The sequence below is a fragment of the Bombina bombina genome, chromosome 1, assembly GCF_027579735.1.
Source record: "Bombina bombina isolate aBomBom1 chromosome 1, aBomBom1.pri, whole genome shotgun sequence".
In the NCBI taxonomy this organism is placed as follows: domain Eukaryota; kingdom Metazoa; phylum Chordata; class Amphibia; order Anura; family Bombinatoridae; genus Bombina; species Bombina bombina.
Genome location: NC_069499.1, coordinates 411,105,435 through 411,133,018, shown reverse-complemented (window position 1 = coordinate 411,133,018; position 27,584 = coordinate 411,105,435). Strand labels below are relative to the sequence as shown.

Here is a 27,584-nt window from a genome sequence, read left to right as displayed (position 1 = left end):
ACTTAAATAAGGGCACTCCCACGAACAGTAAGTTTCAATTCTGCCACTGTGCTATAGAATGTTCAAATATCCAAGTTATAACACAAGCACTCACTGGACTTGATACAGGTGAAATAAAAAGTGTTTTATTCAATATAAACAAGTGACGTTTTGAGGTGTTCACCCCTTCATCAGACCAACAATTGCACTCCAAGTACAACAAATGGAACAAAAGTTTGCCTCTCGTGGCTACAGGAATGAAGATATTGTGTTGGCAAAGACAATAGTATCAAATATCACACAGCAAGAATTGATCAAACACAAACCTTTCAAGGACGTTACTCCACGTAGATAGACTTTGATTTATTGATCTTATTAATCTGATCCATATATATAATTGCTTAGTTTAATTTCCCCCATGCTATAACTGAAATGCGACATTTAAGATATAGATATATATATATATATATATATATATATATATATATAGATGTAAATTTACATATGCTCCCTGATGCTAGCTTTATATATGTGTTTAATTATATTTGGTAATCTGATCCGTATATAATATCTTAGTTTACTTTCCCCATGATGTAACTAAAATGAGACACTTAAGAGATGCATATGGATGTACCATACACATAGTGAAAATGTATGTATGGTCCCTGATGCTAGCTTTATCTATGTGTTTAATTCTATATGTTTAACTTGACTTTTGGATTGCATTTTTATGTTTTATTATTTTTTTGAAAATACTTTGATCAGTTTGTCTACATGTAGGTAACTCTGAGGATACATTTGGAGCAATATCTTAGACAATAACTGGTATATAGACTTGTTATCTCCATTCCTAGGTTCAATACAGTACTATTGGTACACCTATAGGAGTTGGAAGTGATTACACTAGACATTTGTATCTTTATACACATCTATACATTGATTTTGATACCGCTATGTCAAATAGTTTTTGAACCATTTAGGATACACATGGCTACATTCCCTTGTTGTTGTTACACTTAGTTTGAGGGCGGGGCTTAAGAGGCTATTTTCTCAGTGCAGGAATTACAACTGAGGTTTGTGGTAATATTAAATAGAGAATTTGTTTTTATCACTAACAAGGATTGTCTATACTCAGTGATGTTCTGCAAATGGTCCCACTATTACTACACTATATGTTTATTATTGCACTGTATAATATTAACACCGGATTAGTAACTATGAGCATTCACAATGTATTTGTTTTTTCTATGGTTGCTATGGCAACAGTTGGGTGGGGTTTCAATGGGTAAAAAAAAAGTTTGATTCACAATGTACAATTGTTGGTCTGATGAAGGGCTGAATACCCTGGAACGTCACTTGTTTATATGGAATAAAACACTTTTTATTTCACCTTTATCAAGTCCAGTGAGTGCTTGTGTTATAACTTGGATATACTGTATATGGAGAAAACTGAGTGAAAGTGTCACTATAAAAGTAAAGGGGCTCTTTGTGCTTCCGCACGCCAGCTTGACGTTTTCCCAAGAATCACAAACAGCAACGATTGATCATAGCCTATATATAGAACACATAGTGCAGCCGCACGCACTACGCCCCAGGCTGAAATAACAACAGAAACAGATTGTCCCGGTTCAAATACAAATGCAATCCACTTACGAATCCACATCACTGAGATAAGACTTCCTGATACCTCACTACAGAGGTCTTTTCCAAGGCTCCCAGCCGGATCACTTAGTTGCCAGTAGCACTGTGTATGAAGGACACGATAACTGAACTGCTCCCTGTACTGTGTTTTGGCACACCTCCAATTCGCCTCATTTCAGCAGATCCAGGCCGCCAAGAGAAACAAACTTAGGCAGGTAGCGGAGGGCCTGGTACACACCTGACCATTTAGCACACAGGTTGGATTTCCACTGCAAAAATGATAATGCGTTTCGCCTCTCCCCCTTGTGGGTTGTCCTTGGGGGCATCATCAGATATTGCACACACCTAAATAAATATGGCAATTATTAGTGAGGCAAGAATAAAATATATTATCGCTAATAGATACATTATTTCCATACCTCAACCTATATATATATATATATATATATATATATATATATATATACACACACAAGGAAAAACAATAATTATTCTTAGAATACATTATATACGGCTAAATTGCATTTAAGGGTCGCTATAATTATGGCATCAGGCCCATCATGTTTTTACCCAAGAAAGAACATTATATTAGCCCATCCATATTATAAGGGTCACAAGAAACTTGCAAACTCCACTTTTCATTGAGGCCTGCTGGTGCCAGGGTTTTCAAAACAAACATCCATTTAGATTCCTTTTGAAGCAAAAGTCTATCCAGATCCCCCCCCCCCCCCTCCCTCCTCCTGGGTTTTACATGTTCTATGCCAATTACAGTTACTTCATCATATTTGGAACCATGTTTCTCAGAAAAATGTCTACCAATGGGACTGTCAATGTTTGCATTTTTTAATGTCGTACCTATGCTCCCTTACTCTTTCCTTTAGAACAGAAGGTAAACCTGTGGTGTTGCGGTTGATCCATTGTTTAATCTTAAAAACATGGTTCTCATCTGTATGGAATGTCTTGGTTCTCATAATGCTGCTGCAATATACACATCTCCCACAGGGGTGGCTACTGACTCTAGGCTGACTGGCTGTTAGCCAGTTTTGTGTTAGATTGCCTTTTTCATACTCACTATGAACCAGAGTGTCCCTAAGGCTCAGAGCTCTTCTTACCATGATTTGGGTGTATTCAAGAATAAACCCATCTAGGGAATTACCCACTTGCAAAATGTGCCAATTCTTCTGCAGAATTGCCCTAATCTTTCCCAAGTGATTGTTATACATAGTTATAATTCTCACTGAGTTCTCATCTTATTAGGCTTATTATTAGGCTTGTGACTGTTTGCACATTAGCTAACTAATTAATTATTACAAGCCTATTTGTTGAGTGCCTCCATTTTTTCATTTTACATTATATATATATATATATATATATATATATATATATATATATATGTATATACAGTATATATACTGTACAAGTACATATATATATATATACAGGTATATATATATATATATATATATATATATATATATATATATATATATATATATATATATATATAATGTAAATTAGCATTTATTCAATAACTTTATTGCCCATGTGATGTTTCGGGAACAGCTTTCTCCTTCCTCAAAACTTAGTAGAGTCCCTTGGGTAGGAAGCTAGATATTGGGGAATCATTTGAGGTTATATTTCTCTTAACACCACTTTTTCCTAATAGAAATCTGGATGTAGGTAATATAGAAGTTAAGTAATACATTGTGCTTTTATATAAAATATGTGTATGTATTCAAGAAAAATAGAAAAATGTTGTTTCAAGTACTAGAAGGTTTTCATGGTTAGGAAAAGTTTACTGGGTTATAAAAACTTAAAGTTTGGAATCTATCTTTATATACATTATTATAATTTTCAAACCTTTAAATACTATGCAATATACTATGCTATTTGTGCAAATTTGTTTATGGTAAATAGTAAAAATGGGAAAAAAATACTAATCAATATGCTATATAAATTGAAATGGAAAATTATGTTTTTGTAAATATGCAAATAATTAAATATTGTATTGTACCAAAGTGTATGTTAAATAATGTATTAGTGTTCAAAAAAATGTTATTTGTACTCATATATTTTAGGTGACATGCTAACTAATATAAATGGGATAAATACAGACGGCTATAGCCATCAGAAGACAGTTGAACTGATCAGGTCTTCAGGAAATTATCTCCGGTACGTTAACCTATTTCTTAAGATGGTTGTGTTTATTAACATCATTTGTCATCCTAGATAAAGGGGAAATAAAACACTTTGTAATTTGTAAGACTTTTTTTAGTATTTCGACAAAATTAACATATATGCTAAGTATGTATATTTTTGAATAGAATAATATCTTATTTGCTGCAACTGTTTTTCAAAAGCCAAACTCTTTCCATTCTATTTGCTTTATTTATAGAAGCCAGTGAGTACTTGTTATTGAAGCACTATTTATCACTCCCACACATGGGCTAACTTTTTGCGGTCGTCGGATACTGCGTGTATTTAAGTCTAGCTTTATTGTTCTTATACATTCTTTTTCTCTATAATTGTTCTAAATTTGCCTCAAATTTGTAACAGTCTTGTACACATTAAAACTGTGAAACAGATAAGAAATCTCTGCAGAACAAAAAGCTGTGAGAAGGTTCCTGTTTAGCCCACTCTCTGACACTGCTAGACTTATTTTGCACAGGAAGAAATGTGAGTTTTGAAAAAATTTAGTGTCTCAAAAAATGTTACTTAGCAATTCTAACAGACTGGATTTGGCTTTGCAATCTTCACATGTGATCCTTTCATCTCAGCTGAAACATGCACATCTATTTTACATATAAATATTAACTAAACTCTTTAACAATAACATTTTATTATCATACATTATGAATTATAACTTTAATATATAATATTTTAGTATTTTACAAGTTAAATATTACTATTTGTAAGCACCCTTTATGTGATATATTAGAGCCATCGTAATTCTTAATTATTCATATGATTTTATTGAATATTTGTGTGTTTGACAATTTAAATAAATACCAGTTGTAAAGGGCATTTTAACATTTTACACCTAGGAGAGGCTGTTGAAAATTTTGGGTCATTAATAGGGGCAAGCAGAACATTTTTAGTGAGCTTGATGGAAACTGCGGTCAAATTATAATTTTTGGTTCTCACATTCCACCACTGTAACTTTACAAGCCCATGTCAGCTTCATTTATTAAAGAATAGTGTTATATTTATTGACAGCGGTACAAAAACTTAGTTTTATTTTGGAATATTGTGAGGAATAATTTGTTGATTCTATTTATTGCACAACATTCTCGTGCCTAGATTACGAGTGGTGCGCTAGATGTAGCGCAAGTTCGATATCATTTTTTTAAATAGTATTTAATAACATAAGGACTGGTGAGGCTAGAGAGGCTGAAGACGCTCTAGGGAGCCTAAAAACACGTTATCGCACTTGTGCTACAGTTAGTGCACCACTCGTAATCTAGGCATCAATGTTTTGATGGTACAGTATATGTTGTTAAAGGGACCACCTAGTAATTACAAGATTTTTCTGTAATCTTGCCATACATTAAGACATGAGCCAACTGTAAAAACATTCTGAATAAATTGAGACTTTGCTGCTATTGTTTTTAAATGACCTAAACTCAATACACAACTTCCGTTATTTGCGCAGGTATTACAAGTTTATTACAAGTAAATATGATTGCTTGAGCGCAATTTAAGTTAATACTTGTTGGGTTAGCGCGTCCTCAAAGCTGTGGTTAACTGTTTAGTGAAACAAAAAAAGTGTTACAAAACACATCAAAAATACATTACAAAGTACAGCTACACTCATAATAACACCATCTAATAAAAATTATTTCTGAAAAATATGGCATAAAAACGTTATATATTTTATATATATACAAATATTTTTATATATATTTAATATATATACAAATTGAGGAAGGTGCACTCTCACAAACCGTTCTTCACATGCCAGGGTGCTTTAATGAGGTTAAGGTATAGCAAACAAGAGACAGCACTCTCTGGTCTTTAAAGTAGAAAACAAAGAAGTTTATTTTGTGATGTTTCGTGGAATGCTCCCGTTCATCAGACCAGTGTTACAGACAATGTGCAAAACATTTATACCCTTACATTACACCCTCCCCCTGTGTGCAAAAGCGCCAAAACCATTGCCAAGGCAACCAGTGCATTGCAACAGTGCAAATTTAAAAACATTTATACATTGGCCTCTAGTTATGAAGCTCCGTACTTACCTGCCTTCGCCGGCCCCAATACGCTTGCCTAAGCTCACCTCACATCGCCGCCGCGGACCTGAATACGCTCGCCAAAGTTATCAATAAATCTGTCAAAAAGCCGCGCACCAAGTACGGGGCGATGAGCAGCGGACTGTGATAGTTATCAATCATCAATCTCGCTGCTCTTCTGCTTTTTTACAGCTTTATTGATACCCCTGTCACTAAGCACTCACACTATACTATACTGTTCTAACCCCTATACCGGCGCCCCCGGAGCCCCCCGCAACTAAATAAAGTTATTAACCCCTAAACCGCCGCTCCTAGACCCCGCCGCAACTATAATAAATATATTAACCCCTAAACCTCCACTCCTAGACCCCACTGCAACTATAATAAATATGTTAACTCCTAAACCACCGCTCCTAGACCCCACCACCACTATAGTAAATATGTTAACCCCTAAACCGCCGCTCCCGGACCCCGCCACCACCTACATAATACCTATTAACCCCTATCCTGCCCCCCTATACTGCCGCCACCTACATAATACCTATTAACCCCTATCCTGCCCCCCCTATACCGCCGCTACCTATAATAAATTTATTAACCCCTATCCTGCCCCCCATACCGTTGCCACCTATAATACATTTATTAACCCCTATCCTGCCCCCCCTACACCGCCGCCACTATAATAAAATTATTAACCCCTAAACCTAAGTCTAACACTTACCCTAACACCCCCTAACTTAAATATTAATTAAATAAATCTAAATAATATTACTCTTATTAACTAAATTAATCCTATTTAAAACTAAATACTTACCTATAAAATAAACCCTAATATAGCTACAATATAACTAATAGTTACATTGTAACTATTTTAGGATTTATTTTTATTTTACAGGCAAGTTTGTATATATTTTAACTAGGTACAATAGCTATTAAATAGTTAATAACTATTTAACAGCTACCTAGCTAAAATAAATACAAAATTACCTGTAAAATAAAAACGAACCTAAGTTACAATTACACCTAACACTACACTATCATTAAATAAATTATTCCAATTTAAAACTAAATACTTACCTGTAAAATAAACCCTAAGATAGCTACAATGTAATTAATAATTACATTGTAGCTATCTTAGGATTTATATTTATTTTACAGGCAACTTTGTATTTATTTTAACTAGGTACAATAGTTATTAAATAGTTATTAACTATTTAATAACTACCTAGATAAAAGAAATACAAAATTACCTGTAAAATAAATCCTAACCTAAGTTACAATTAAACCTAACACTACACTATCATTAAATTAATTAAATAAATTAGCTACCAATACCTCCAATTAAATACAATTAAATAAACTAAACTAAATTACAAAAACAAACAAACACTAAATTACAGAAAATAAAAAAATATTACAAGAATTTTAAACTAATTACACCTAATCTAAGCCCCCTAATAAAATAAAAAAAAACAATAAAATTCTACATTACCAAGTAACCAGCTCTTTTACCAGCCCTTAAAAGGGCTTTTTGTGGGGCATTGCCCAGAAGTAATCAGCTCTTTTGCCTTTAAAAAAGAAACAACCCCCCCAACATTAAAACCTACCACCCACAAAACCATTACTCTAACCAACCCAAACCCCCCTTAAATAAACCTAACACTACCCCCCTGAAGATCTCCCTACCTTGAGTCGTCTTCACCCAGCCGGGCCGAAGTCTTCATCTGATGGGGCAGAAGAGGACATGCAGACCAGCATAAGTCTTCATCCTATCTGGGCAGAAGAGGACATCCGGACCGGCAGACATCTTCATCCAAGCGACATCTTCTATCTTCATCCATCCGACGAGGAGCGGCTCCATCTTCAAGACCTCCGGCATGGAACATCCTTCCTGCACGATGACTACCCGACGAATGGCTAGTCCTTTAAATGACGTCATCCAAGATGGCGTCCCTCGAATTCCAATTGGCTGATAGGATTCTATCAGCCAATCGGAATTAAAGTAGGAAAAATCTGATTGGCTGATGCAATCAGCCAATCAGATTGAAGTTCAATATGAATATATAAATTTGAATGTTTCTATTTCAATCGAATATTGCATAATTTGAAAATTACATTTAAATAAAGCATTATAGAAATACTATTACAAATATATAAATTCTAATTTTTCGAATTCGAATATTGCATAATTCGAATATTACATTTAAATAAAGCATTATAGAAATACTATTACAAATATATAAATTAGAATTTTTCGAATTCGAATATTGCATAATTCAAATATTACATTTAAAGAAAGCATTTTACAAATATATAAATTAGAATTTTTCAAAACAAATATTTTCAAATATTAATAATAATAATAGTAAAATTCGAAACCGAACATTCGAAAATCGAATGTTAGAATGTTATGTAAACATTCGAAATTCGAACTATCGAATGTGTTAAAAATTAATTTCATTTGCAAAACATTTGCCCATCCCTAATTGGGATGCTTTTCAAAGGTTTGATATTAATTATAGCATGCCTGTGAAAATATATCCCATTTCTACTGAGCAAAGAATAGCTGCCCAAGGGTAATCTGTATCTGAAACCAGGGTATCTAGGCCATTAACTAGAATAGAGGTTTAGGAATTAAGCAAAAACTTTTGATTGATCAAATGTGAAAGTAATTCAGTAGATACTATGGAGCCGATTTATCATCGGTCTGTCTGACAGGATCCACTCAGCAGATCATGTCCAACATACATTGATGAATGCTGACAGCATATGCTGTTGGCATTTATCATTACACAAGCAGTTCTTGTTAATTACTTGTACAATGCTGCCCCCTGCAGATTCGCGGCCAATAACCTGTGCACTGCTCCATAACCTGTCTGCCTGCTCTGAGGAAGTGGACAAACATCGCCGCAATTCAACACGATCGAATACGATCGGGTTGATTGATACCCACTGCTTGCAGCCGATTGGCCGCGAATCTGCAGGGGGCGGCGTTGCACCAGCAGTTCACAAGAGCTGCTGGTGCAATGCTGAATTCGAAGACCGTATTGCTCTCCGCATTCAGCGATGTCTGTCGGACATGATCCGCTGATCGGATCATGTCGGACAGACACATAATAAATAGGCCCCATTGTCTCACAACCCTGTCAGAATTCAAATCAAAAGGTATATGGCCAGCTGTTAGACAGCAAGGTGCCAAGAACTCCTTAGCCACAAAGAGATATCCTGAGTTTGTTAGAGGAGGGACTGGCCTAACTAGTTATGTTAATATACATATACAGTTGGAACTAGTGTGTGTAGACTGCTGAGAGTGGAAGCAGATGTTCTGGGAGCCTGTCATGACTGGATCTTTGATTAGGTGCAGCAGTCCTAGACAGTGCTGAGTGGGAGCCCAGCAGTCTTTGAAGATTCTGAGAGAACCTTGGACCAGAGACCAGTCCTGTAGCAGTCCCTTAAGATAAGAGACCCACAAACAGGATGTCTGATAACACTGGCCAATCAGAGAGTGAGACCCCAACATTTATTAGTTTTAGAATAGTGGTACAATTTGTTTTTGTGCTGTGTTTATGTTTTTATGTTGTTTTTCATCTGCACAGCATGTAACAGTGTTTTTAGTCTATACAAAGTATAAAAATTTTTTTATTTATCACCTTTGTGTATATCTTGATTTTGTGACTAGTTCCCTAGCAAATTTGTTACACATGTTAGTGCCCAGAGCACAAGCAATTTAACCCCCATTAGCTAGTAGAAAATGCCAGTGGACTCTAAAGGTGATGACTTTTCTTAATTTGAGGGAAAATATGCAACTAAATCTTCGGTATGTGTATTTATTTATTTATATTAATTTGTTTCACTTTTCCTCAAGAACTTGAGCTAAATTGCGATGTAATATTTAACGCAGCACACACACATATATATATATATATATATATATATATATATATATATATATATATATAAAGAAAAGATGTTCCGGTCAAAAGCTCAAAACAAGGTGCCACTTTATTCAACCAAAAAACAAGTCAAATATATGACAGCATATGTAGGCAGATATGTCTATGGCGTAGGGCCGTTTAGGAGGCTATTATGGGCTGCGTCTGACGCGTTACTCATAGACTGTGTAGTATATATATAGACACCTGAGGAAGGGGCATGGCCCTGAAACTAGTAGTGGTAACGTATACACAGAGTCTGGCCAGGCAAGTGCAGTTTCTCTCGCTCTTCATTTATCAGAGTATTATATGATTTTTAGTTTCTTAAAAGGTTTTTATACTTGTGATTTAATACTGCATATTTGTATGTTGTACATTTGTATATTGTATGAAAGTGGGGACAATAGTGCTTCATTTCATCTCAAAAACTTTAATTTGATCTCCATTGTGCAAATAGTTTTTTAACTTATGTGTTAGGACTATATACAATAGCAACATTTAATACTATTGCTTTGTGAATAGGCATATGTTATATCTTTATAAATGTTCTAAGACATAGTCTGTCAGTAAAATAAAGTGTTTTTTTCTACACATTGTGTATTTCTAGCTTATATTTGCTGTATACAGTGCTGTTTATATACTCTCATACATAAATATATATGTATACTTATATAGAAGTGTATTGGAGCCCTTTGAAGTTAAGTTGATGAAAACATGTAAAAGTATATTTATGCAATATTCATATTTAATAAAGTGTTATATTATGTGTTTACTATAATTATTTCACATTCCAATGTTGTGCATACAGCAGAATATGCTCTAAGTATTTCTAAATTGATATTCCTATATATAATAAGTATAACCTATTCTGATATGTACAGAACATTGGAATTTGAAATATTCATATTTTGATGTCGGGTTATAATTCTATATTGTACAATATTAACTCATAATACCAGCGCATCCTGATGTGCGCAAAAAGTTTAGTTCTAGCACAATTAGCGCACTAGCAAAATTGCTAAATAGCGCTCCACTTGTAATTTGGCCCTAAACTATGGAAACATTTTTAAATATTGTATGTGTGACAAACAGGAAGTCACTGCCCACACAACTGTCATTGAAACATATGCACTGAAACATAAAGAATATTTGACTTGCATAAGAAGTTTCAGTTTCCTTTTCATGTTACTAAGCTAATGAAACGTATAAAAATAGAGAATATGATATAGATTACATTAAATATGTTTTTTTTTCATGAATAGGAAATCTACAAGAGCCCACAATATAAAAGGCATCACATGACCTAACTCTAATATTTAATAATGTTTTAAGAAATGTGCATTCAGACTAACATTACCTTTAAGGTTGTAGTATCCCTCACTAAGAGGTTTATTCGCCTGCCAAACTAATGTGTCTTGGAAAAGATCAGGTGAGGTAGAATAAATTTAGTTTTTTTTAATCTGATTAAACATTCAATAATTCCCATAAATCTGGGCTATCAAAAAATAAAACCAGTTTTGGCCAACTTTAAAAAGATTGGCTGAAAAGCATCTTCCCAGTTTTAAAAATTTAAACTTTTGAAACTGACTTTGTATTCAGCTCATAACCGAAGTCCAAACACATGCATTATATTTATTGAAAAGACATTTGTGAAATCTATTTTTAAAAGTTTCACATCACATATTGTTATAAAAATTATTTCCAGATAAAAAAAATGAAACTCTGAAGATTCTTGACATGATTTTGACTATATGTCCCAAGCAAATCTTACATTGCACTTGCAAGTACTGATGTGCTAAACACTGCACTAATTCATAGTGATTCTGTACTGCAACTTTTAAAAGATTTTGTGTTTTTAATTCTTAATAGACTTGAAACCATAAATGGAATAAAAATTAGAAGATCAGAACTTGAAGCCAAGCTGCTTTTTCTCAAGGTAATATACTGAATTGTATGTGTTGCTGTTTGTCAGAATCAACAACTGTATTTGGAACGGTTTCACCTGGTGTCAGAAGTGCTAATTGGCTTTTCTCCCAAATCAACTAAGGCCACAGAGCTGCATGGATACATTGGCCTCTAGTTATTAAGGTCTGGCGGACCTGATCCGACTCTGCGGATCAGGTCCGCCAGACCTTGCTGAATACGGCGAGCAATACGCTCGCCGTATTCAGCATTGCACCAGCAGCTCACAAGAGCTGCTGGTTCAACGCCCCCCCCCCCCTGCAGACTCGCGGCCGCCAGCAGGGGGTGTCAATCAACCCGATCGTACTCGATCAGGTTGATTTCAGGCGATGTGTGTCCGCCTGCTCAGAGCAGGTGGACAGGTTATGGAGCCGCGGTCTTTGTGACCGCTGCTTCATAATTGCTGTTTCTGGCGAGCCTGCAGGCTCTCCAGAAACACGGGGCATCAAACTCCAATCAGAGCTTGATCCATATGCCCTATTATCTTTAGATTTTGGATCTTTTCCATGAGTTTAGTTAAGCACCATTTTCTGTACAGAAGTTAAACTGACTTGGCACCTAACTGAGAATAAATAAATATACAGATATAATTAAAGCAAATGGGAATGTATATAATGTATGTGTATTTAAATATATTATGTTCTTATATATTTTTCATTAAAACACAAATTGAAATTACATACATGTACCCTATTGTTATGGAGAAATATTATCTTAAAAGGACATAATACACAGTTGTACAATGCTTTTAAAAAAATAAATAAACATATACTGAATAAACTAACAAACTTGCCATCTTCTTTGGGACTTGTCCCTGTCAGCCAGTGAGCAATAGATGATTTTACTTAACAGTTTTTATTGCAAAAATATTTTAACATGTCTAACCATGACAGAAACTTTTTATAGTAGAATGTCATTTTAAACATTTGTCATCCTTGGCACTTGGCAAAACAGACTGCAAAATCTTTCACCTTCACAGTCTGCAGACATTTCCCTGTTACTTTAGTTGTGGCTGGGAAGGAGAGATTTTAAAGCTCATAGCTCAGTCCTCAGATACCCTATTTATCCCCACCCTTTTGTGCTAAAGGGACAAGGGACCCTAATTTGAAAAGGCAGGCTCTCCATTTTAAAATGATGTATCTCTTAGCCCATAAATGCAACTGTTCATGGTTAAAATGGTGATCACCTGGCTCAGAAGGAACTAGGTTAATTAAATAAGGGTGATATCCCTCATATTGAAGAGGGAATACACCTATATATTTTTAAGCGATCATCATGTTAATTGTGAACACCTACCCCATTTATCCCCCCCTTCCTGTGTCTGATGAGAGGGAGAGGCACTTTTAGAACACCTATTCTTCACATAAATCACAGAGGGGTATGAAACCCCAGTTTGGAAAGAGAGGAGCCCTCTCTGTCCAATGTATGGTCTCATACCCCTGGCATTAGTATCTGATTACCATAAAAATACTATCACCTACATAATGTACTTAATGTACTGGGGGAAGTGACTCCAAAGGAACACACCTGCAAATTTAGAAACTAGCACATAAAGTGTATTCTAGGATCAACGCATCCTCTCTTAACAGTAAAGTATTAATCTTGCTGCAGGCCCTCAATTAAGTTATATTATCTAGAAAAGAAAGACATAGGTATAGAGATAATACTACACCCTATAAAAAGTAATGGAATAGAGCACTCTTTTATAATCCATCATACAAATATGTAAATATAGAATACAAAGTCAAGAACAAAATTTTTTCAAAGCAATACAAAAGCATTGGAAAGCCTGTGTCACACAGTATATATCCTCAGTGGAGGTCCCCCTCAAATAAGGGGTTTCATAGTAATAATACCTTGCAGTAACCACTAGCAACATTTTGTTGTGTTGTTGATGCTATGGACATAGATCTATGTCTCTGTCAAATAACCAAAATGACCAAGAATAAAAAAAAATGGTCAAGGATCACTCTTTCAAACAAAGGGTCTTATAATATATTTCTATAGTGGGGGGGGTTAAAAAAGGTCTTATAAAAATTGACAGAACTATATTATAAGACCTTTGTTTGAATTAGAGAGGTCCCACTAAAATAAGGGGTTTCATAGTAATAGTACCTGACATTAACCACAAGCCACATTTTGTTGTGTTGTTGATGTTAGGGACATAGATCTATGTCTCTGTTAAATAATCAAAATGACCAAGAATCATTATAAATGGGAGAACTGGATGGGTGTAAAAATAGATGGCACTTGTGAAATACTACAAAGAATGATTTTTTTGTGCAACTATTTCATGTTTGTTTTGTTTTTTTTTATATTGTTTTCTACGCTGGAAGAATTAGGATGTGTGTGGCAGCATTTGTTCATTGTCAAAATGGGAAATTAGAATTTTGTGTAATTTTAAAATGTATTTAATATTTGTATGGTTAAATATTTTATACCTGCTCTCTTTTCTGAGTAAATTTCAAGATAGATAAAAGCGACAACAAATTCTACATTCTTCTGGTTTTCAGTTATTGTTATTGATATATAGATATAAAACCCTAACTGATGTTAAATGTAGCACCATAAAATGTGTGTTTAAAATCTTTAGGAAATAGTTGCTCCCCAGTGGTGGTTGGTCCATTGGGGTAGTGAGGGCAGTGCCCCTCAAAATATCCAAAATGTCCCAATATTATTATTATTATTATTATATTTTCCTTAATTTTATTTTTTAGTCTTATTCTGTTATTTTTATTTCAGTAGTGCAATTTCATTTTAATGTTTGTGCTGTTTCTTAATGGAATCATGCATCCTTAAAATACCACCTTAAAAACTATTTTAATTTTCTTTTTTTTCTCCCTTCCAACTTAAAGGGCAATTCTTAAACTGCCCCAATGCAGCAATGTTATTCCTCTCCCTTTGATGTAAACGTATTACAGTGTACTCAAAAACAGCAGTGTAGCAGTTAAATCAAGAATTACATGTTGGTAAACTTGGCAATATACATTGATTACATATTTTGCAGCTAAAGCTTCTAAAATCCTTGGTGTGTATTTAGTGCTTTATGCATACATTATGAAATATATTGACCTGATGTTCGTTTCTGAGAGAGCACTTAGTTTTTTGTATTTGTTTCTAATATGACCCTAGCGAAGTCTCCCTATGGGTGATGGGGAAACCAGATATGGACTCCTTGCCCAATATACTTAGAGGAATATAGCTGCACTTCACTGATGAGGCCAAATAAAGGCCAAAACGCTTAGCTGGGGTTACCATGTTCCTTGTTAAGAGAGGGATTGCCTGTTTTTTCAGGATTCAACTGATATTGTTAGGCGGGAGCAGACTGATATATTTCAGGAAATGTCTTCTCTGGGAAAAGCATTATTGGGCTCCCAGATAGCCCCTATGATACTTGGGCATGTGGGGGGGGGGTGAAATGATCGTTGGCGTGTGGCGTCACCATCGTGTGACAGGACCAGCTTTCCATTGCGTGTTGATTACAAGTGTGCAGCTTTATGAGGAACATTCTTTGCATATTGAATTGAATCCAAGAGCGGAGGACTATTGTGGTGATCATCTACTTCTGTAAAGTATTGCGGTTTTCATTCCTACATGATGACTGCTGTGCGGTTTAACTGAGATGGTAGTGCTATCAAGTGTACCACATTCACAATAAGGTGCTGTTTGTTGCTGGACTCAATATAAAATCAGTAAGCAATTTGCCCTGTGTGAATTCAGTTTTGCCACCCCATACTTGAATACCTTAATCAGCAGGCATTGTGTTTTGTTCCTTATGTAAATTCACAATTGTTACCGCTTTATGTGTGATTGTAAGTTATGCTATTCACCACTTCTTTGCTCTGGATGAACATAGATCCTCATGTTGAATATCCATAAAAGCCTGAACCACTGTTAGGGTGGTGCTATCCTCTAGTATAGGTGTTGTTCATCTAGTTAGCATTCCTTTCATATATATACATATTTTTATAAATGTTTGTACCAGTGTTCCTCACTTCTGTGGCATAGATCCTCAGGCATTTTTCCACAGTGACAGATTCCAGTTGTCAATTCTGGGTCACACTCTGGGAGAGTTGTTGCCATCTATTTCTCTTACTAAGACTACCTTCCATACTACACTTTTGCATAGATCCTCAATTAAATTCCATGGTAGCAGATTTCTGGCGGACTACAAGGTTACCCTCTGGAAGAGGTGTTGCAATTAGCGTTTATCCTTTGTCTGCACACTAATTACCACATACAGTTTGAAAGCTGGCCATGCTTTTTTTTTTTAAATATTTTTTATTGAGGTTATTACAACCAGAATGAAATACCATACTGTATAAATAACATATTATTTGACAAGTATATGCATTCTTAATAAAACAATAAAACAACAGTAGTATAATGAATCTGTATGGCTAAGTATCTAAAACCTCATTTTTAAATTTAAATTGTATTCTATAATGGGTTCCTCATATGTTAAGGAAGGTTACTCTTGAACCTTACATAGCTTTTGGATACACAAAAAGGAACTTGGCATGTGAAATGGTCACTTTTGGACCTAGTGAAGGATAGAAAGATGGGGAAAATCAGCAGATAAAAAACTGCTTTTGGAGAATAAGAAGAAAAGAAAAGGAGAAGAGTAAAAGAGGATGAGGATGGGGGGAGGAGGTAGGGCATCTGCTGTAGATGTGTTCTATCTAAGGACAAGAGAGGAAAGAAGAGGTAGTAAGTTGATGGAACACAGTTAGGCGGGGGATGCAGCTGATAGAATTCTATATTGGGTCTAGGTCAGGGGCTGTCTACTTAACCTGAGGGGTTGCTATTAAGGCATATATAGTAAATATTGACAAAGTACAAATTAATACCTGACTAATCTGAGTATAAGGCCACAATAGGTAAGTAACATGTGTTTGAACTACAAACCCATACAAGGCAATATAGGCAAATACATACTGGAATCTAAGGAAACTCTAAATGTCATAATAACTTTAACTTTACTTTGCGGAAACCAACGGGGCTAACTTTGAACCAGCAAACCTGAAAATTATAGCTATACTAATCCACTTCATATGGAATGCGTAAGGGGCCTTTTTAGTTTAGCTCTGTGTATGTAAAGTTCCAAACTTAGTAGATGCTCCTTTTAAGTTTATATGGGCTTGCAGTGAGATAATTGGAGGCAATCAATACCACAGAAAAAAAAAAAAAAAAAGTTGTGGGGTACTAAATGTCTTCAAATGAATAGTATGAAAGGAGAAATGTAAACTTGTACCATTAATTAATGTTATGGATACCCATGGTGGCCTTAGTTAAAAACAATCTCCTCTTTTGAATATTGTAGGTGGTTCTACACCATATGTCCCCAGGCTTAACATAAGGGTGAAGGAGAGACTGACCCTGGTGTCTAGTATACGAAATATAAGCATTCTGAGGGCTAGACTATGAGCACCTATGGGAAGCTGCTATGCATTGGAAAGTACTGTACATTTAAATGCAGATTGGTATAGCCTGTGTGAGCAGAACACTTTATCATTATCATGTACCTTCATTGGCACAGAGAAAAGAAAAAACTTTCAGTAGGTAATGTGATTCTAAATGGAAGGCAATGCTTACTAGAGGAGCAGTCATAAGTCAAGGTCATGTATGTACAAACCTGGTTTATAAAGTGGGACTCTCATTAGGCAATGTTAGCTGTAGGATTGAGGATTGCGCTAAAAAAGAACCATTGTTAATGTTAGGTAGCTATGAACAGACATATATACTTTTTAAACAGAGTATAATATTTAAACAGCATAACTCCGTTTGAGGGTTATATCTAACTAAACATAAAGATCTCACATGTCATGGGAGCTAAATATAGGGCAGCATTGTCAGACAGTGTCCCAAAGTAAGAATAGGAATAATTTCATAGCAGAACTAAGCGCTACTACTACTTATATGAACCAGGGACGACCTACAGATACTGAGTTCAGGGATTTCGCCTGTATTGGACCTGGATCTGGGCCAGCATCGACATGACCGCAGGCTGTATTACACATACGTTAGCCTATTCCCAGTCTGCAAGGGGTCTTAGATGGGGTCTCAACGGGAGTCAGCATGTGAGATGGGTAGTTCTGATCTGGGACCACTTCGTGCATGAGCGGTGATACTGCGATCCTGGTGAGTAGCAGATATACATTTATGCAGATACTAGCTCCGATAGCCCCATTACTGCAGGTCTTTGCCTCGGCTCTCTGCAGCGCGATAAATTCTGGAGTTATTAGGCTCCGCTTATCTCCCGATTCAGGCCTTGCGCACTCTTTAGCCTCTAACTCCGCTGAGACTGCTTTAACTATTTTTGTGAGTCTCTGCTGTTGCGGTTCAATACAAGTGAAGCGAGCCTTCAAGGGACTCCTCCATGCATCCATGGCTTTCTGTTGCGGTGTCCCCAGACTGAGGCTATCTCTGTTTGTCATGAGTGTCTCCTGTGGATCTCCGGATCCAACTGTATGGTTGTTTGGTGGGACTGTTTTGAGCCGGGCTGATTCCCTCTCAGCTGCAGTCCATTTCTCCATAGTCTGGTGTGTAGCCATAGCAGCCCTGAGTTCAGTAATACAGGCCTGGTGGTGAAATTCCATATTGTGGAGTAATTGCCGCAGTGCATCAAGTACTTGCTTTTCCATTGTAGCGTCACACAGGCAGAAGTAGTGTATAGGTTAGATCTTAATAGGTCAAGTTCATGCACAGGTAAGTACCGTTGCACTGTTTTACTTCAGGCTGAGGTCTCAGTCAGTTAGTAGGCCTTAGTAGTATTTCTGCAATAGTTTTGCGCTTTCACAGTCTTAAGATATAAATCTAGGTCCCAGTGGGTAATATGGGCCAATTAGGAGCCAAATAACAATGTAGATCTGCACCTAAATTACCCTAAATCCGTGTTTTGATGATTAATTTTCAGGAGCCCTGAGATAATGCGACTTGTTGTTCAGGTAGTTGGCTCCGCCCCCTCCTGGCCATGCTTTTTTTATTCTTTATTGTTATTTATTTTGCATATACACTTTTTCTGTATTTATGTAATTGGATTTACTTTGTGGCTATAATACTTGCTTTAGGCAGGTTGCCCACAGGAATTGGACGTGTGTGCACACAACCAAATAAAATAAGCATATTGAATTGATATGGTGCTATACCTTTATTTAAATACATTTGGAGTGCTGAAATCCCTGGTTTTTAAAGAGAATATATGTGTTCTCTATGTTTTGTCTTGCATTAAACGTTTAAATTAGATATTTTATACCTGCTCTCTTTTCTGAATAAATTGCAAGATAGATAAAAGGGACAAACAAATTGTACATTCTTCTGGTTTTCAGTTATTGTTATTGAACAACATAGATATTAAAATTCTAACTGATGTTAAATGTAGCACCATAAAATGTGTGTTTAAAATCTTTAGGAAATAGTTGCTCCTGTACTCAGTGGTGGCTGGTCCATTGGGGCAGTTAGGGCAGTGCCCCTCCAAATACCCAAAATGTCCCAATATTATTATTATTATTATGTTTTCCTTTTATTTTTTTGTCTCTTAATTATTCTGAGTTATTTTTATTTCAGTAGTGCAATTTAATTTTAGCAGTTAAAACAAGTATTACATGTTGATAAACTTGGCAATATACATTGTTAACATATTTTGCAGCTAAAGCTTCTAAACACCTTGGTGTGCATTTAGTGCTTTATGCATACATTATGAAATATATTGAGCTGGTGTTCGTTCCTGAGAGAGCACTTCTTTTTCTTAATGTGTTGCTAATATGACCCTAGCGAAGTCTCGCTATGGGTGATGGTGAAACTAGATGTGGACTCCTTGCACATTATACTTAGAGAAATATAGCTGTGCTTCACTGATGAGGCCCAATGAAGGCCAAAACGCTTATCTGGAGTTGCTATGTTCCTTGTTAAGAGAGGGATTGCCTGTTGACTGATATACTTCAGGAAATTTCTTCTCTTGGAAAAGCATTATTGGGCTAAAAGAGGCTGGTCCCAGGTAGTAGCTCTCAATAGACCAAGCTAAGTTATTTAGCTGGTGTTCGTTACTGAGATAGAGCTCCTCTTTCTGCATGTGTATGTATCTGTATGAGTATTAACAGACTCTCTCATAAATTCATTCTACTAATTCTACTAAGCGGATCCTTATGAAATTATCTAAATATTTTATAGACTAGAAAGTAGTGATTTTGCATTGTTGATAAACTGATTGAAATGTTGAGGATTAACTGTAATGCTGTTGCTACTTAATCATTTAGGGATATCTAAAAATAGTTTTTAGATATCCCTAAATGATTAAGTAGCGAAAGCATTATGGATTATCCTCAATATTTCAATCAGTTTATCAACAATGCAAAATCACTACTCTCTATTCTATAAAATATGTAGATAATTTCATAGTTGATAGTTTAGTAAAAAAAAATATAACCTCTATAAAATCTAAGCAGTCTGAGCATTTAAAAAGCAGTTAATATGCACAAGGGACATTAAAGTAATATATTAAGGATAATGTCTTACTTTAATGTCCATTTAATATAGCAGATATAGACATCATATATCACTAGGGTAATAGCAACAGAAAATTGTTTAATTTCTTGGCTGCCAGGAAGGGATTTAAATTCAAAGTGGCAAAGCTTCTCATAGAATCATACAACACTAACTGAGCCTAAGGGGCTTGTATCTTCTGGTAATGACTCAATTTGTTAATTGCTGACATGATACAAGTCCCACTGGAGCTTTGAGCAGCTGCAGTATTTAAAATGCTAGTGCACTGAGAATAACTACCTATGCTTCACATGCACATGCAGAGAAAATTGTTAACACTAAAACAGTGATAACTTTTACTAGAAGTATTTTTGCCATTACATGTATATTGCAAATATGTTTCTATTCAAATATATAACTAATTTATGTGCATCTAAATTTTGACTGTAATTTCCCTTTAAATTAAAAATGCAGGTCAGTGTTTTCACATTATATTCTATGAAGCAAGTATACTTAGCACTACATTTTTTCTGAGCATATATTTCCTTGAGCAGCACACCAGTTTTCTCACTCAAGGCACTATCCTGATTCTCAGAGCTCCGGGCTCTAGTATGAGGAGTGTAATATACAGTGCTATATAAAATGAAGCATAGGAAACACATGTCCCTTCATACTATAAATATATGTTTTGCTATCAGTCACACTCTGTGTGAGGAGGTTTAGGGAATGTGGAACTTAGAATGCAACAGATACACAGAACAATGAAAGTCTTTTAAAAACTTTACTGATTGATAAGCAAAAGAAAATTGGTAGTTCAAATTGAAGATCACAGAAACAACAAGTTTGAGCATAGGCCCAATGCAGAACTCTAAAGTCTAATACAAAGTTCAGAATACTTAAGTAGGTTGTAGTAACAAAGTCCAATGGATACTGGTGCTTAAATTGTGCAGTAAGGGTGAGGCTGTCACAGAATACCTGGTAGATACAGCAGGCACAGCTAGTAAGAGGAAAGCAGACACAGGATTTTCAGCAGGCACAGGATACCCAGCAGATACTGTTGGGGAAACTGTCACAGAATACCAGATAGGTACAGTTTAAGGAACAAGGTAAGCATACACAGGTATCAGGCAAGTCTGCTTGACTTTCAGGAACCAGGTGAGCATATGGTACAAGGTAAGTATGCTTGGTCTCTGGAACAAGGTGAGTATACACAGGTATCATACAAATCTGCTTGACTTTCAGGAACCAGGTAAGCATATGCAGGTGTAAGGTATGCATGGTCTTTGGAACAAGGTAAGCATACACAGGTACCAGGTAAGTATGCTTTGGCTTTCAGGTACCAAAAGAGCATATACATGTACAAGGTAGGTATGTGTGGTCTCTGGAACAAGGTGAGCATACATATGTATCAGGTAAGTATGCTTTGGTTTTCAGGAACCAGGAACAAGGAAGGGTAGGCAATAACTCAGCCCAGAGTGATGAGCTGAGTAAGCTTTTATAGGAACTCCCACACCTGAGTGCTCCAAGGGGGAGTACTGGAAATTAGGACACGACCCCTTTACATTTCAGCAGCATGCTACCATGCGCACCTAGGGGAAGACACAGCAGCAGCTTCAGGAGTTTGTCCTCGATGTCCCACACCTGAGTCCTCCAGGTGAGAGTTCCGGTAATTAGGACATAGCCTCTTTTAAATTTCAGCAGCATGTGGCTGTGCACGCCTAGGGTAAAACACCTCAGCTGTTGCAGGAGTTGGGTCTCAGCGTCCCTCCAAGTAGGATGCCGAGACTGGCGATCCAGACAGGGAGCAAAGCTCCCTGAGGTAGGATCCAGACACTCTTAAAGCTGATAGGCTGTTAGGAAGAGTATCTGATAAACCTGTTGTAACACTCACGTGTCCAACTCTAGGGGGCGCTGGGATGGCACACACTGCTTAAAATATACACATCAGCACATACAGTATATAATATGCACATTCACATCTGAATAGCTAATTTGGTGCTAATGAGAACAAATACCAAATGGTGCTAATGGTCACAGTGTACAAGAGTCTTATCTTATCAGAGTCATTGGTGAATGACACAGTGATAGTAAAGGAAATCTCGATGTGGTCTTCTATAATTGTATCAAGCTCCAAAAATGAAAGTAAGTGTCTGTAGTCACGGCAGCTCCTCTCCCAAAACAAGCAAGGGAACAATATCTGTGGATGATCGCAAAATAAGAGGGCGCCTCCTAGTATAATACTGTGAGTGTAGCCAATATTCTTGACTAGAAAAGGAAATATACTCACAAGATAGGCAGCACCAATGTGCTAATTGTCACAGGCTGAGATCTCTCAGTTTCGAGGCGAACTGATCCTCCAGGGGATGAAGGGGCTCGGGGTGCCCAGAGTCTGTATCTCTGTAGATAATAAACACAAAACACCAGGACGCCTCCTAGTATAATACTGCGAGTGACACCAATAATAACAGAACTAGGATAGAAAATATACTCACAAAATGAGCAGCACCAATGTGCTAAATGACACAGGCTGGAACCTCACAGGTTCCCAGCTAACTGATCCTCAGGAGGATGTAGGGGCTCAGGGGTGCCCAAAGGTAGGCCCAAAAAAGGGGGTCAAGTTTCATATAGAATTTTATTAAAACAAAAATGATAAAACCAATGGGCATGTACATTGCCCAAAGTGTTAAAAACAAGTTTAAACAACAGATTGCAATGTGTTTCTCAGCTGTGCTAGCTGTTTCATTAGGCAACTGTTAAACTAATGGAAGCTCTGGCTTTTATATCTCTCCTACCGGTACCCTAATTGGAGCCTCCCCCTCCCTAATTGCTCAGGTGCAGTTGTCATTATAACAATTCTCATGTGATTTTCTATCTGTCATATATCTATACCTCAGTTAAAAATATAATATTCATATTATTGTGTCATATCTTTATACACTAGTTGGTACACTTAGTGTTAAGGCTAACTTATCTGAACTTTGTGTTAATTCTTAATAAAACAAAGCAAAAAGAACAATCATAGTACTGCACAACTTAATCACATCAAGTTAGGAAGTAAAATCAAACAAACTTACCAAATACGAACATTTCAGAGATGCTATAATGTTGCTATCAATGATAAACATCAGATAAATAATTATTGCTGTATCTCTAACATTCGCCCCTCTTTTAAACCAGTATCAACGTTAAAAAATAGAATGTTTTGTCACTTGACGCTGGAATACGTATTATACGTTTATAAGCGAATCTTACCTTTTTAGTTTTGAATATAGATTTACCATTCTCGACTTGAATAGTGATGCCCCTTACGTGTTCAAAAATGATCATTAAAACTTTAGATAGGTAAGCGCCCCTTCTATTTTTTACCCTCTTTGATACGGCTGTATATACAACCTGTAGTTGAAATGGTGGTGTGCGAACAATGTTATTCCTTTAATGATTGGTTGATATCTCTCAAAAGGGGGAGTGATCTTGGTGTGTTTTGTATAGAACAAAGTGTAGATAACATATAAAGGATAAGAATAAAATATAACTATTTCTCGCTACACTCCGTTACTAGTAGGTGAATGGCAGGGGTCTGATGAGGCATGTTAAGAGACACGTTAACTTATTGGTTGTCAGCGTGATACTAGAAAAGCACATTTGTGGAAGTGTATGCGTGTATGTATTCACTAATATCTAGCATTACATCACTCCATTCTTATAACTATTACCGTGATGATGACGACAAGTAATAATAAATGAATAAATAATAAAAGGTCACTTTTACTACTTAATACCCCTAACACAGGAGGAGCGAACATAGAATCTAACATAACCAATAATAATGACATTAAAGAGCTTTTTAACAAACTAGAAGATCTTACCAAAACTGAACACCACCATTGGTGGAATCTAGATTCTCTAAAGAAATACAATACCAGTAAACAGATTCCAAGAGGCCTCCACATTTTTAAAAACTGTTCATTCAAAAATGATGAGAATCTAACCACAAAATGATTAGAAATACTCAATGAATGTTCCTTTAAACTAATATATCTACTAATAGAACATAGACAGAAACTTTTAGACGGATTAGGCATTTCAATAGAAAAAGTAAAAAAAAGAACTAGAACCTCATATTAATTACTCTGAATATAAAAAATGAAATGTTTCCACTTTGAAGATCACAGATGATTATCAAAGTGAAATCATTAATAGAAAAAATAAAAAGAGATTAAGAGATGAGGAAGACTATTCAAAAGAGGAAGTTTATACCTACAATAGGAAAACACGAACACCCATCCAACCCCAATCTGAATGGACATTGGTTACCAATAAAACAAGAAATAATAGACAATATAATCATTATCGGTCAAACAATCAATACTCCCACAAAAGTGGACCTCAACATTACAAAGAATCCTTTCATCCTAATAGACAAACAACTGGTAATAAATCTCACTACCAAAACAAACAGGATGGATATCAGACAAGCACAAATCAATACAACAATAGACAGCCGACATCGCATCACAGATCACAAGATACATACCAGTATGAAAGTAGATCTGTGGACTTTGGTCATCGATCAGAAAATCACAATCATAATTTATACTATCAAAACCATACTCCTTCTAATAAGAGCAATACACAGGGAGATATCCTCCTCCCTCAGTCAACACCCAGAATAGATATCAAGTTCTATATCTCCAGGAGAGAGACCAAAGAGATAATAGACCTTTTACTATGCCTGATTCTAGAGAACCCCTTCCACTTCATCATCCAATGTATTTTTAGAGAGACCCTCGGAGAATCAGATTCTTCCAGAAAAGCCTCTTTTGAATTTAGCGCCACACCATCTACATCAAAGGGCCAATCAAGGTATAAAAAGACCGTACGGACAAGGGGCAGAAGGGTGAGAGGAGACACCTCAAAAAAAGAGAGATTGGAGAAGTTAGCAAATGGGGTATTTAACCTTTCAAGCCACAGGTTGACCAATGATGAAATTCAAGTGTTGGGCAAAGGCTTATCTTTTTTTTTTTTTATTTTATTTATAACCAACAAGTGACACAGTGATAAGTTACATTACAAATCCAAGACACCACGCAGGGTGCGATAAAGTAGCATAGACATAAGCCATTGGATGTAGTAGAATACAATGTTCACGGATGTATTTAGGTCTGCAAAGAACTTGTATGAATTAGGGAATGATCTCACAGAAGTACTCACTTGTACCACAATGTTGGGATTTTGTTTTTATATAAACTAACACAACCAAACTAAACATCTATAAACTAACAAAAACAAAAACAAAACAAACAAAAAAAACAAATATAACTGAGAACTAATACACTCTCCCATTGGAACATGTGTCGCCCTGCAAAATAAACCTGGACTTCTACATTAATTAAGACTGATCAATTTACAACAATGTATCAACGCTTTGGGAGTAAGAAATAGCATCAGTGTCAGTAAGCCTTACAAAGTGGGGTCTGAATTAAGTTGACATTTTTTTTTTGGTGTGGAAAGTCGTTGTAAAAGAATACTCATATGGGGATTAAATTTTAAGTAGGAAGGTTTATGTTTAAAGGAATAGGGGCCTTTAAGAGAAATATAACAAATAAGAAATTAAGCACGACTTTTAGAGATCTCTCCGCTTGAAACTCTCCTCTGTGCAAGGACTAAAAGGCTGGATCGATCAGTGTTAAATATTTTATCAAATAGTTACTTGTAAAGGTACAGAAATTATGCAAGGTAGAACCTGTAGTATAGATATGCCTGGATCTGTGATGGGGCAGCAGGGGATTAATTTACAAGTCCCATTATCAGTGATGGAGAGGATGCTGCATTGAGGATAAACCCCCGAGTGCCAAGTGGCAAGTTGTCAAATGTAGCGAATATATCAAAAGGGGGCGCTCAACTTACATAGGTATGATTAGTATATGCAGGGTATTTCAATTTAATAAACTAACAAGATTAAACTAAACCTCTTTAAGCAAAGACGAAATAAAACAAAAACAATAAAAAACTTTGCAGAATACTACAATATGCTATCATGTTAATATAAAGGGGTAAAAATATATTACATCTTAAAATGAGGAGGCTGGTACATATAGTGGTAAACTATTTCAGTAGCTACTTCTAGGTGTTTTCAAAACTGTTCGTAAAGTAGGTCAAGATGCTCAAATGAGTAGTCAGGCATTGCTCAGTTTACTACATGAGCCAGGATATTCGCCGCTAAGCTTGGAAGACGATTTATGATATTAAACAATTAGCCTGCATCAGCAATGTAATATAATAAGGGAGATAAGCTTGATGTAGGTCGTGTTATCAATGCCTGGTTGTTGAGGATAGATGATGCACTTGTGTTGCCTTTATGTGAGGATAGACAAAACTGAAAATATGGCGGAGTCAAGAGACACTTAATTTATACGTAGTGAGATAATATATTATGAGGCATGGTGGGGAAAACACTGTATTATAGTGTGAGTATACACCGGGACATGACAAATATAGAAATCTTAAGTGGCAATTTAGTTTTCAGTCCATTGCAGGGTATTTATCTATAGGTGTTAGACATAGACATCTGGTACTAATCTCGCCTCTGCATCCATTGTATACTACAGGGAGTGCAGATTTATTAGGCAAATTAGTATTTTGACCACATCATCCTCTTTATGCATGTTGTCTTACTCCAAGCTGTATAGGCTCGAAAGCCTACTACCAATTAAGCATAGTAGGTGATGTGCATCTCTGTAATGAGAAGGGGTGTGGTCTAATGACATCAACACCCTATATCAGGTGTGCATAATTATTAGGCAACTTCCTTTCCTTTGGCAAAATGGGTCAAAAGAAGGACTTGACAGGTTCAGAAAAGTAAAAAATAGTGAGATATCTTGCAGAGGGATGCAGCACTCTTAAAATTGCAAAGCTTCTGAAGCGTGATCATCGAACAATCAAGCGTTTCATTCAAAATAGTCAACAGGGTCGCAAGAAGCGTGTGGAAAAACCAAGGCGCAAAATAACTGCCCATGAACTGAGAAAAGTCAAGCGTGCAGCTGCCAAGATGCCACTTGCCACCAGTTTGGCCATATTTCAGAGCTGCAACATCACTGGAGTGCCCAAAAGCACAAGGTGTGCAATACTCAGAGACATGGCCAAGGTAAGAAAGGCTGAAAGACGACCACCACTGAACAAGACACACAAGCTGAAACGTCAAGACTGGGCCAAGAAATATCTCAAGACTGATTTTTCTAAGGTTTTATGGACTGATGAAATGAGAGTGAGTCTTGATGGGCCAGATGGATGGGCCCGTGGCTGGATTGGTAAAGGGCAGAGAGCTCCAGTCCGACTCAGACGCCAGCAAGGTGGAGGTGGA

At 36.2% G+C, this 27,584-nt stretch overlaps 1 protein-coding gene across 1 annotated transcript in view; it reads left to right on the top strand.

The window, feature by feature from the left end:
- CYTIP (cytohesin 1 interacting protein) overlaps nucleotides 1-27,584 on the top strand; it is an 84,950-nt gene that overhangs the window by 14,070 nt on the left and 43,296 nt on the right. The window contains exons 5-6 of the mRNA XM_053689957.1: nucleotides 3,699-3,792; nucleotides 11,651-11,717. Coding sequence (XP_053545932.1) covers nucleotides 3,699-3,792; nucleotides 11,651-11,717 — 161 coding nt within the window. The remainder of the gene's footprint in view (nucleotides 1-3,698; nucleotides 3,793-11,650; nucleotides 11,718-27,584) is intronic.